General features: G+C 43.5%; 1 protein-coding gene and 1 long non-coding RNA gene across 2 annotated transcripts; one reads left to right on the top strand and one right to left on the bottom strand.

The window, feature by feature from the left end:
* On the bottom strand, nt 4,208–8,168 carry LOC110398762. Its single transcript, XR_002438603.1, has 4 exons — nt 8,084–8,168; nt 7,361–7,439; nt 6,567–6,674; nt 4,208–4,342 (listed from the first exon to the last, which is right to left on the bottom strand). It is a non-coding gene; the product is annotated as an uncharacterized LOC110398762 (long non-coding RNA).
* SPINK2 (serine peptidase inhibitor, Kazal type 2) lies at nt 8,256–11,150 on the top strand. The gene is made up of 4 exons (XM_021396682.1): nt 8,256–8,403; nt 8,573–8,610; nt 8,797–8,909; nt 10,983–11,150. Exons 1-4 carry the CDS (start codon nt 8,355–8,357, stop codon nt 11,026–11,028), a joined length of 246 nt encoding a protein of 81 aa, XP_021252357.1. The 5' UTR covers nt 8,256–8,354; the 3' UTR covers nt 11,029–11,150.

Raw genomic sequence — 11,855 nt, 5'->3', positions numbered from 1 at the left:
CACGAGGCTTCACCACCCCCTCCCCTAACGCAAAGACCCCTGGGGAGTGCACCTCCTCCCCTCCCCCTCAGAGGGCCACACCAAAAAAGGTAGTTTGCAGTAATCAGGGAATTAACTCTTTAACTGCCCGTACCTTACATGATGTAATGATGTGGAATACCGACAACAAAAAATCACAAAACCATAACAACCCATTTTGTGAGTACACAGCAATTACCCATTGGCTAATGCACTCTCACAAAATGGCGGGGGCTAACATGCTCTTCAGCCCAGAGCTGGCTGCCCAGACAATAGACTCTCCTGCTCCTAGGCTAGGCCTTCATCTTACTGAGTTGTCATCTTTCAACTTCCTGCTTCTTTTCCTCTGGGTTTTTCCACTTTTTCACATCAATATTTTTCTTTTGAGCAGCTGGGCTGCTATTACTTTCTCAAGAACATCACACCTATCCGCATTCCTGTGCTCCTGTGGCTGCCTTGTAAGTGCACTCTGCACACCAACTTACTTTGCATTGTGAGCACTTTCTGATTTCCCCAGTCAATGCACAGTTTTAGAGGTCTCATTGCTCCCAGAATTCATCCAGAACCTCTGGTACATCAGCTTCCATGCACTTCCATCTCCATCGATTTCCAGAAAATATTACAGATATATGTAGTAGTACAGACAGAGCTGTGGAAAGTAACATGTATTCGGGAATTCCTTAGCAGTCTTGCTGAGATTATGCTCTTTGTTGTTTACTTCTTAATTTTACTAAGATTAAGCAACATACTTACTGTTTTGTTTTCTTTTTCTATATCTTGAAAGAAGTTTTCTTACATTTTCTGCGCTTAGCATTTCCTCTGACAATTCAAAACCCAAATGCACACGTTCTTTCCTTTCATTGCAAGTAGGGAGCCTGGCATAATCATGGGACTATGAGAACTGGGGTTTTAAGACCAACAGTAAATTGTGGAGCCTGCGGAACAATTTTTCCCATGTTTCTCTTAAAAGCAGTGGTTTGGCCTCATTTTATACCCAAAGTAGTGCCTAGGCTCCCTTTACAGGAAACCTATTTTTTGCAAGCATTTTTTTTTTGCAGCCTGTTGATTGAGGAGACCACTGGAATAAAGCCACCTGCTCGCTTACACTGCACTGTAGCAGAAATGCTAAGTCATGGCCTGAAGCAGTGCTTGAGCACCTGATGGGAAGGCAGGGCCAACCCAGGGGAGCTCAGGTGCATGCAATGCGCCTGAGTGACAGGAAGGAGTGGAGCCAGGATCCACCCCTTCCTAGACCTCATTTAAGGGTTGGCAGTGGAGGTGAGGGCATCTTGCTAGTGATCCCTATCTACCTGAGATCTTGTAAAGGTGAGCTGCTCTTTTCCTTCATGTCTATGTCTTTGGCTGCTGTATTTGGGCTTGTTCTCATTTGCTGTAGCCAAAGACTTTGCCACTCCACTATTATTGCTCTACTTTGTATCACATTATAGTGTTACACTGAGCCCATGTCTGTGATTGGCTGAATCACCTCCCTTCTCCTGCTGTCCTGGTAACCTCATTGGTAAAAGAGATACCACGATCCTGTTCTTCATGAGAAGCATGATTTACCTGGGTGAGCGACTGCCAGCCTTCTGTTTAAAAGGAAAGACCCTCAGCCTGCTTGTAGAACTCAGTCAAGAGAGTTTGACACATGGATTAGTTTGCAGCTACCTTTGTTCTCCAGTAAACCTAACCATAAGAATAGATGTGCTGTTTTGATGTTAGCATGGCACTTTGTAGTTCATTCGTCACCTTTATTTCTGTCTTTTTTTTTTCTTTTTTTTGTACACTTGCCTGCAGAGGAAGTATAATCAGGAACTAACAATTGTCGGGATGTTTCTTAGAATCACAGAATCATTAAGGTTGGAAAAGACATCTAAGATCATCTAGTCCAACAATTAGTCCATTCCCATGCCCACTAAACAATGTCTCTCATTCTTCCAGGCAACATTATTTCAGAGATATCCCTCATTCTAGTAAGATATATAAGTGACAAATATTACTACTTCTCCATGTGCATGATCTCATTTGTAATTAGAGCAACCTTCTGTAACTCCACTGAAATCAAAGGAGCTACTTTCAATTTATGGGCTGGAGCTGAGATCAGCATCCACTTAATGCAATACCCATTACAGATTCCACCACTCCTTGACAGTTTTGCTGACGCTCGCGATTTCACCCAAGAATGCCCTTTTTCTTAAAGCACCAGGTCTTGTAGCCTTCTTTTGTTGCTGCGTTCATTTCATTCTCACAGTTACAAATACATCTGAGCTCTTCCAAGAGTAAGACATAATTACCTGCAAATGTTTTAGAAAGTTTTGCATTTTCCCTGGTGAGTACATATCTCTGAAGGTGTGCTTGGGTAAGGAATTTAGCAGTATCAGAGTAATTCTCCGTGCAAGCTGATAAATCACCACTGTTGACCCCTTCAGAGCAGCAGTTTTAGAAGCAGTGGCATCAACACTGGACAGCTCAGTAACTTAACAGGGCTGACAATCATGCTGCAAGCTTCTTTTCCAACACACTGGGTCCAAAAAACCCTGAGGCTGCTCTTTGTTTCTTCCCCATCTTGCCTTGTAAACATGTTTATTTTAAATTCCCTCTATCTGAGAGAGACTAGGGCTCCATTAAATGCCACACATTAGCACAGATGTGAAGCATAATTTTTGGTAACCTTTCTACGTGGATAATGAAGGACACGTGGGGTGAAATCTCGTTAATTTCTCGTGCCTTATTCTCTTAGATGACTGTGTCTTTTCTGCTGTAGCAGCATAACCTTGAAAAGGCACTGCTGAACCCATGCTCTGCTGGGGTCCTGCTGCCCATCTGTGCCTGCTGCATGTCCAGGAAAACGCTCTGAAGACCAGAAGGGAAGCAGCATCACATTCTCTCATCTCTTTCTTCTTGGCAAGAGCTGCCCTGAGCAACATGCTGCTGCATGCTCCTTATAGGAGTTCTACATGAGGGCTGCTCCAAAAGTAATGTCCCCTGTTTTATTATGTTGGCCCATGACGTCAGGAGTTGGTGGTATGGCAGTAGAGCAGGGGTGTCCAACTTTTTTTGCCTCACCTGGGCCACAGTGAATGAAGAGGAATTGTCTTGGGCTGCATATAAAATACATAACATAGTTAATGTATATAATTAACAACAAAATTTATATAAAAATATTTTATTGAAACATTAAAAAAAGAGAAACAGAAGCATAAAACTAGTGGGATACGTCAGCTTTGTGGAACTAATGCCACAGGCTAGTTCAATGGCAGTGGCTGCTCTCAAGGTGTTTGACAGATTTTTGATGAAATTCTACTTTTCCTGTATTTTATCCTTTAAAATTACTTTCTTACAAACATATGTGCTGCTAAAAACCATGATGTGAATAAGCCATAACTGTGATGCAAGGGATATTTCTCTCTTGTAAAAGAGGGCTTATGGAAGTCTGGCAGAGAGACACAATCAATTTTTTTAAATTGAATATCTGATTACAGCTCTATACATTCCATTTGGAAATTTGCAGGCAATGTATTTATGTCAACTAAAAATGGAGTCACAAATGTACAAAAAAAATTTATTTTGCAGTCTTGAAACTTATTCTTAAATTCCTTAATCAAAACAGAAAGCAAGGCTGCATATTTTTCACTGTTTGCAGGACTGTGTTCAGCCAATGTATTAAAAGGCATACAATTACTTGCAATCACCTGAGTTACCACTGCACTGTACTGTGTCCCATGCCCTTGTTTCAGCCCAGACAAATTTGAAGGTGCTAGTTAGTAGAAGTACTCAATCGTCAATCATTTCAGTGTGAAATTTGCAGTTGGAGCATAATCTCAAGTGTTCTGGAACAATAATTTACAGTAACGTCATTCTTGAAGATCTCTCAATGAAGAGAAACACTTAAAATTAATACTTTGCCACTAGAGGCATTGGCCAGCTCGTCATGATTTTAATACTATTAACATATCCACTTTCCCATATCAAGTTTAATTGATGCAGTATGGTTACTCCCTGCTTGTCTCTTTCTATGGGCTGACATATATATTATTTTTATTTCAGGAGAGAAGGCAACACATACACAAATATATACACACGCTGCTCAATAGCAGAAAATACCAGCTGTGAAAGGAAGGGAAGAGGCAGTTCTTCCTGAGAAATTCAGAAGTAGGTATGTGTGAGAAGCTCCTATGCTCCAAATGGAGCTGGAGTCATCCAAGCAAGCATTCTCCAGCCCTGGGAAATGGATTTCAGCAGAAGGATCCAAAACAGCTCTGCTTGGTCAAGCCAGGCTCACGCCTGCCTGGTAGAGTCATGTCCTTAGGGTTTGGAGGACTCTCTAAAGAGAATAAAGAAAATAGCAGAATTCAGTACAAACTCTACCCTATCAGCATGGAATGCAATGCTATAGGTAACATCTCTGCCTCGCGTACAGTAGGGTCCAATCAGCTGAATTCAAGAAACACAAAGCGTCTTTATTTCTATGATACAGAAGTGGAGAGATTTTTCTAAGTAGTGCAATAAATTTTTCATTAGAGAGGAGCAGGCCTTGGTGAGGAGAGGCTGGAGAAAGCTTTCTGAAGCCTGCCTTTGTGTGCAACACAAAAGTCATCTCTCTCTAAGTAGTTCTATGTGAAGTCCAATTTTTTTCAAGAGGAGAGAGACCTGGGATGTTATTATCCAGCAGGTAGCATGTGAAATAATAATTGCTACTTTTGCTTTTTCACTCCTTTTTGCTTTCACTTCCTCCAAATTTCTTCTGGTTTTAGTGGCCTCTTCTTTCCTCTGCTCCTTTGTCCACCTTCACACTGCTAATTTAAAATGCAGAAGGAATTGACAATAAAGGTGGCTTCTACGTGTGCCAGAGAAAAGGTGGGATTAAAACATTGCAATTTCAGTATCTATTCCTGTATGGCTTAATTTGGACATTGCCAGGTAAATGGGATACAGTGTGAAGACAAAGCATAGGCTACATCTGAATTTGCCTCTCTTTGTTCCCCAGGCAAGCTACTCAGAGAAAGATTCATGTCGTTTGAAGAAGCTGTCCTCAACAGGAGAGCGTTTCTCCATCTGATCGCAACGCAAGTGAAGGAACCCCGAGATAAGTATGTTCATCTTCGCCTTTGCTTTAATGAAAGGACTTCTTCAGTGTGTGCAAATCCCAGTTTGTGAGTGCATAGAGGCTACTAAAAAGGCTATTAGTCAAAACTGCTATTTAGCTTAATTTGGCGATTGTCTTTGTTTGAATAGTGTGGAAAAAAAGCTTTTTGTATTTGAACAGATCTGAAGGAGGGAGATAAGGACCAAGATAATAACATATAAGCACAGACATATTCAAGGAGAGTGTGCTGAAAGGGAACTGCTCTGAACATTCTGCCTCCTAATGAGCTTTTTGGGCAGAGAGGTGTGAAACTAAGCAGCACCATCTAGTGTCAAGCTAGGAGCAGAGCTGGTGCCTGGATCTTTCAGAGACTTCTGCCTGTATCAGTCAGGTTCTCCCCAGCAAAGCTGATGCACTAATCCATTAGGAAATGACTTGTACTTTCTGGTTTAAACAGATCTTAGTCTACTTTGTCTTCTTCTGAACAGAATTTACACAAAAGCAATTCTCTCTTATGCCAAACTCATAATTTAGTTCATTTTTTTTCCTCTACTACACTGCTGACTGTAGTGATTTCTTGATTCAGTCTTGTGACCTCATTTTCATCCTTATCTTGCTCCTCTTTAATTATTTTCATGAAACTATAAGAAATAAGCCTAGTAATGTTCTTGATAAGCACATGCTCACTTTTTCCTTTTGGTAAAATCCTTGAAGAGGATGTGGGTTTGGTCTACTCCATCAAGCCATGATATGGGCTATGAACATGTGATTTTCCCTAATTCCTAAAGTTCAAATTCACAAAGGCATTTAAGAGCCCAAAACCCATATTAATGTAACTTGCTGTCATATATATATACACACATATATATAATGAATCATTGCTTTTTACAGTCTTCCCTGAATGTCTAGAGAGTCCAACACACATACAGCAGAATAAAAAAAAATTGACTAGCGCTACAAGGACTATTGGACTTTCTCCACAATCACAATTACCCTAGGAAAGGTACAAGTTCTGTGGGGAAACAATCCAAGCACTTATGCTAGAAGGAAGTATATGAGTGTGCTCATTCTGAGAGCAAAGCAAAATGTTCATTCTGAAAGGTCTCTGATTCCCATTTCCTAAGACTCCGTCCTTTGGTCTATGCTGGACTCTCTGCACCAAATCAAAATGACCTCTGGTAAGCAACATCTGTGACTACTTTGTCTTCTTTCCACTTCACTGCTCATCACTCAAAAGGTTGTTTCCACTACCTCTTTCCTTAATGCATTGCACAAGCACTAAGTGCCTGCAGCCCAAAGACTGAGGATTGGCTATGGCCGCAGAAGGGATTGGGAACATCAAAGAGAGTTTAGAACAGCAAAGCCCTGAGAACATTCTCTACCTCCTACCACTTTCACCTGAAAGACAAACTTCCTACTCTGCTGGAATGCAAAGAGCGGTCTGTGCAGACATACCGCCTACCTGCAGGTGCACAGTGTCAGAAGGAAATGTCTTCAGCCAAGAGTGGTATTTGTGAGCATCCTTCATTCTTAGACTGTGTTATTCTCTGACATGGGCTGTTTTCTCTGTCTAGAAAAAAAACAACATGAATCAATACAAACAAAACAAAAACAACACAGGAGAATGCAGGAGAATAAGGTTGTTACAGGGTTTCTTTAAAGAGGAATCTACCAGCTGCTCCTAGAAAAGCTGTGTTCTCCTAGCAATGGGTATCTAACCATACAGTTTTAAGTGGTGTTTCAATAAGGGAGGTGTTCACTGGCTTTTGTTCTGATGTGTGGTTTCCTGGTCTGTGGAGAAAGCTTTCATTTTCCATGTTTTGAAAACTAAATTTCTCATCTACATCACATTGTCTTGTGAAGAAAGAACTCCTGAGGTCCCTGGGCAGTGACTACACTCAGTTTTTGGGAACAGGATGCAAAGGGTCAGCAGTCAGTTTTGCCTTCAAAGCAGGCAGCCAAGGATAACTTAGTCCATTATTGCCATAAGCAAATGGTCATCTCTAGGAACAGTACAATCACACCCAATACCACTTCAGTTTGTGAGCTTTCCCAACAAACAAGCCATCACCATTCCTAGCTGTGATCATTACCCAGCCGTGTTTCCTTCTGCAATATTTGCTCAATAATATTGCTCTGTTTCTTCATTAATGATTTGGAAAGAAACAACCATAATTCATATTCCTAAAGTCATCCTCCCATGTACTTATTCACTAACCATTCCTAACTAAGTTCATGAAAGATTAATTCCTTAACTGTGATGTTTATTAATTATCTGTTTTTTCCATTCACGGGTTTGCAGCATTACTTCCATTCCTTAATTAGCTCACAGCAACTGTAAAAAAAAAAAAAAAAAAAAAAAAAAAAAAAAAAAAAAAAAAAAAAGTGAGTAACCTCCTTCATTTTCCTTGTCTCTTGGGGAAATTATTGGCTGATTGGTCTTCCAGTCCACCCATTGTCCTACAGCTTGCTTGCAAGGCAGTCATGGAGGCCCTGGAGTGTGTGCAGAGAAGGGCAATGGAGCTGTGAGTGCTCTGTTGCACAAGTCCTATGGGGAGCGGATGAAGGAACTGGGGTTGCTCAGTCTGGAGGAGTTTCGGAGGAGACCTTACGGCTCTCTGCAGCTGCCTGAAAGGAGGCTGTGGCAAGGTGGGGGTCGGCCTCTGCAATAGGATGAGAGGGAATGGCCTCAAGTTCCACCAGGGGAGGTTCAGATTGGGTATTAGGAAACATTTATTGTCAGACAGAGTGGTGATGCAGTGGCACAGGCTGCCCAAGGAGCTGGTGCAGTCACCGTCCCTGGAGGTGTTCAGGAAACCTAGAGATGTGGCACTGAGGGACATGGTCGGTGGGGACGGGCTGGGGTTGGACGTGTTGATCTTAGTAGTCTCTTCCAACCTTCATGATGCTATGATTCTAAGGACAGCACTTGGGCACCTGAACCCCCACAAATCATGTACACCAAGGGAAGGTCCCTACCCCTTCTCCACTCCTGGAGGGGCCTGCACGCCTCCACACCCCACAGGTGCCGGGAGGTCCCTCCACACCTCCCTGGGTCTTGGAACCACACGGATGCCCCTGCTCCCCGCTAGGAGCCCTTCCCCCCTCCGGTACGCGCCTCAGCCGAGGGCTCAGCCCAGGCCCTCCGTGCCCCGCCCCTCCCCTCCGTGCCCGGCCTTTTCCGTCCCCTCGTCCGTTGCGCCTCGCGCCCCTCCTTGCCCTGCCGCACTCCGACCGTTGGCGCACGGCGATGGCGGCGCAGCTGACGATGCGCATCCTGCTGCTCGTTGTCCTCGCCGGTAGCGGGCGGTGGCGGGGCTGGGAGAGGGGCAGCGGGGCCGGTCCCGCACGGGGGCTGCTGTCGGGGAGGGAAAAGGGCCGGGCGAGGGCGCGGGGAGCGGGACGAGGAGCCGGGACGGGGCGAACCCAGGCGGGACCCGGCCGGTAACGCCGCCTCTCTCCCCGCAGGGCTCTTCTTGTGCCCCGGAGCTGCCGCCAGCTTCCCGGTGAGTGCGGTCTGCCCGCTGCTGAGACCCCCGAGCCCCCTGCGCCGGCAGCCTGCCTGCCCTGGGGCTGCAGCACCGCTGTCCCGGGGAGCTGGCCGCTGCGTTCCCATCTGTCACCTGCCGGGTCTGTGGGTGTCCTTCCTGTGTTGGACAGCGTCTGACCTCCTCTGTGTCTGTCTTCCCCAGCCGGCGTGTGACAAGTACAGCCGTCTGCCTGGATGTCCGAGGGACTACAGCCCAGTCTGTGGGACTGATGGAAAGACCTACGCCAATGAATGCGTGCTCTGCCTTTCCAACAGGTAGGCACTTACTGCACATCCTCACTCTCCTTTCCCTGTGGAAATGTTCACCCTCACATTCCCGTTAAGTGAAGAGCTAGTGCTCGCTCACAGTCTGTTAACAGCAGTTCTAGCATTTTCTCAAATGTCAATCCCTTCCGATGGTTTTTATCGTGATACCTGTAAATGGCTCGGCTTGAATTAGCTAGTAGTATTAAGGAGTGCCACAGCGCAGGCTTTGCAGGTAGCATTCACACGGTTCTACATTGCCATTAAATACAGTCACAGAATCACAGAAAGGCTTGGGTTGGAAGGGACCCCAATGATCATCCAGCCCCAACTCCCTGCCCTGGGGTGGCTGCCCTCTGCCACGTCAGGCTGCCCAGGGCCCCAGCTGACCTGTCCTTCAGTGCCTCCAGGGTTGGGACATCCACAGCCTCTCTGGGCAGCCTGTGCCAGCAAGTAAAATTTCCATTTGCTACATTAAAGATTTACTAGCAAGTATTGTTAATACTTACTATATAATAGTAAGTATTATTGTACTGGACTCTTGAACATCCTCCATCAGAAACAGAAAAGAACAGAACAGAAAACAGGAGAGACCCAGCTGAAATGCAGCTGTTAGTGAAAAGTTTTTACAGTCAAGATCCATTCTCTTGTGCTTCCTTTCACACAGAAAACTAAGAATGCTAAATGAGAGGAGAAAATACTATTTTGCCATTTAGGTCGTCTAATAATCAAGTTTAAGATTTCCTACCCTCCTTGAGAGATGTTATTTTATCGTTTAATAATTTCCTAGTTTTTAAAACAAATTGAAAATGCAGGAAATCATCACTTAATAAGCATTGTTAGATGCATTCATTGTGACTAGAAAGCTCTGCAATGCATGTTCTCATTACAAATTGAGAGGAGCTGCTTGTGAATCAAATTGGATGGTGAAGCATTTATATTAATATGATAACAAAATAACAGAATTCTTGTTTCTAACAGAACAGCAGCAATGGACATTTACAAAACTAGAAATAGGTCTCAAGGAAGGGAAAACTGAAATATGTTCCTGACTTCAGGGTGAAGGGAAACGTTAAATGTGACAAGATCACTTACAAAATTCAAATGAGCAAGGTAGAGAGAGCATAGGTCAGAATAAGGAAAATGTCAAAGGTGTCAGAGGACAATTCAAGGAACTAATATTTAAAATAATGAATATTTTAAAAAACATTTTAAAATATTTTTAATATCAAAGTATGTTTACACGTGTGCAGATCTGCAGAGTTGGTAACATTCTCACTGGAGTGTATCACAAACTGTCCAAGAAAATGACAACATTTGGAAGAACATTGGCAAACCTGCGGTCTGAGTAAAGTTTAGAAACCCCAGCAAATCAGATGGCACATACAGTGCAGTTGGTGAAAAGAAGTGCTGTCATGTTACCTTACTAGAAGCCTACCCATTTTTGCTATCTAGAACATGATACTGGAGTAAGTTATTAAGTGATAGACATGTAGACAGCCAGAGGGAAAAAAGTGAGTAAGCAAAGCTGACACCGATTTGTCAGAAACAATCCAGAAAAATCCACGAGATTTAGTTTTCAGCAAGATAACTGGCCTGTCAGAGTAGAAGGAAGCAGAAGTGTTACTCCTTGACATACGGACCCTTCCCACTGAAATCCCAGATGAAACGGAGACATTTTGTAAGCATTAGAACTGGTTCCCGTGGCACAGACTGTGAAGTTTGACTTGCGTTAGTGCTTTGCAATGGACACTTCAGTCCTCACGGTGAGATTTGTCATGTGGATTGATACTACTCAGCTTTGCAGATTTTTTTACTGGATTCTTATAGCTAACAAAGCCTGAAGTGAGGCTGTCTGTAAGTTATTAGCTCTGTGCATGTGATTCATACATCTTCTCATCAGTTACTTTGCAGTAAGTCTCGCTGCAAGTAATGCAAATAAATATATTGCTACTTTTAACTGAACATATAAATATATTGTCACTTTTAACTGAACATTAACATGGAAGAGTCTGCTTTATAAAATGTCTCTGTTAAATGCAAGTGTGGTGGTTCTCTTCTAAAACATTTTTGTTCTGCTTGCAGTGAAGAAAATAAGAATGTCCAAATTTACAAGAATGGAATATGCTGATATGGCAGATGGCAACTCTTCAAGCAAACGAGGAGGACAAAGTCAGTCCAAATAGAAACAATTCATTAAAAGTAGCTTCTATGTAGTCTGTCCAAATAAATAAACTTGCATTTTTAAACAAAGTCCTGTGAGTGTATTCAAACCACATAGCCATAGCTTAGAACCTGAATTGCAATTTATTGTTTCATGTAAGACAGATCATAGGGCAAGAAAGAGATACCCTGGCAGCCTACCAGGAACAGTCAGTTCCTTGGAAGTCACCAGAGCCATTTCCCACAACACTACCTGGCAGCAGCCAGATTTCGGCGCCTCCACCTTGGGCAGCACAAGCCACCACTCCTTTCTAGAAGGATCTGAACCTATGGGGCCCACAGCCCATGCCTGTCCTCACTCAGTTAGTGTGAAGAATAATTACCCACAAAGTAATCTTGTGTGGCTTCACTGGAGAGCGGGAATCTTAGAATAGTGGTAGAGTGGGAGTACAGATGCGTGCCACAGATCCTACAGTTTTCTAGTCTTACCCAAGAAAAGACACCTCTCATTCAGCAGAAATATACAGAGAAGGTGGGTACAATGGTTTCTGTGTTTGGTAATGTGTAGAACGCATTCTCTCTTCCTTCCTGGAAAAAGCCCCTTATCAGCAGGAAGGAGTTACTCTGAGGGGAAGGTGTTGGCTTGGAGCATGATAAGTACCCAGGCACCGAGGCCATAAGAGACTCCGCTCTGGGTCTTGCAACCCTCTTAGTCTTGATACCCAGAAATGCTTGGATCAGATGGCATTAACTTTTCCACTAAATCAAACCAGAATTATTTCCTCTTAATGAAAC

The sequence above is a fragment of the Numida meleagris genome, chromosome 4 (genome assembly GCF_002078875.1).
Source record: "Numida meleagris isolate 19003 breed g44 Domestic line chromosome 4, NumMel1.0, whole genome shotgun sequence".
NCBI lineage: Eukaryota > Metazoa > Chordata > Aves > Galliformes > Numididae > Numida > Numida meleagris.
The sequence above is the reverse complement of the archived record's forward strand: the minus strand, read 5'-3'. Positions and strand labels throughout refer to the sequence as shown.

What these genes read in the sequence shown, in the direction of transcription:
- SPINK2 (XM_021396682.1), top strand. Translation starts at nt 8,355, where the DNA reads ATGGCGGCGCAGCTGACGATGCGCATCCTGCTGCTCGTTGTCCTCGCC. An exon ending in GCTGCTCGTTGTCCTCGCCG is followed by an intron (nt 8,404 to 8,572) that starts GTAGCGGGCGGT and finishes CTCTCCCCGCAG; the next exon opens with GGCTCTTCTTGTGCCCCGGA. An exon ending in GTGCTCTGCCTTTCCAACAG is followed by an intron (nt 8,910 to 10,982) that starts GTAGGCACTTAC and finishes TTCTGCTTGCAG; the next exon opens with TGAAGAAAATAAGAATGTCC.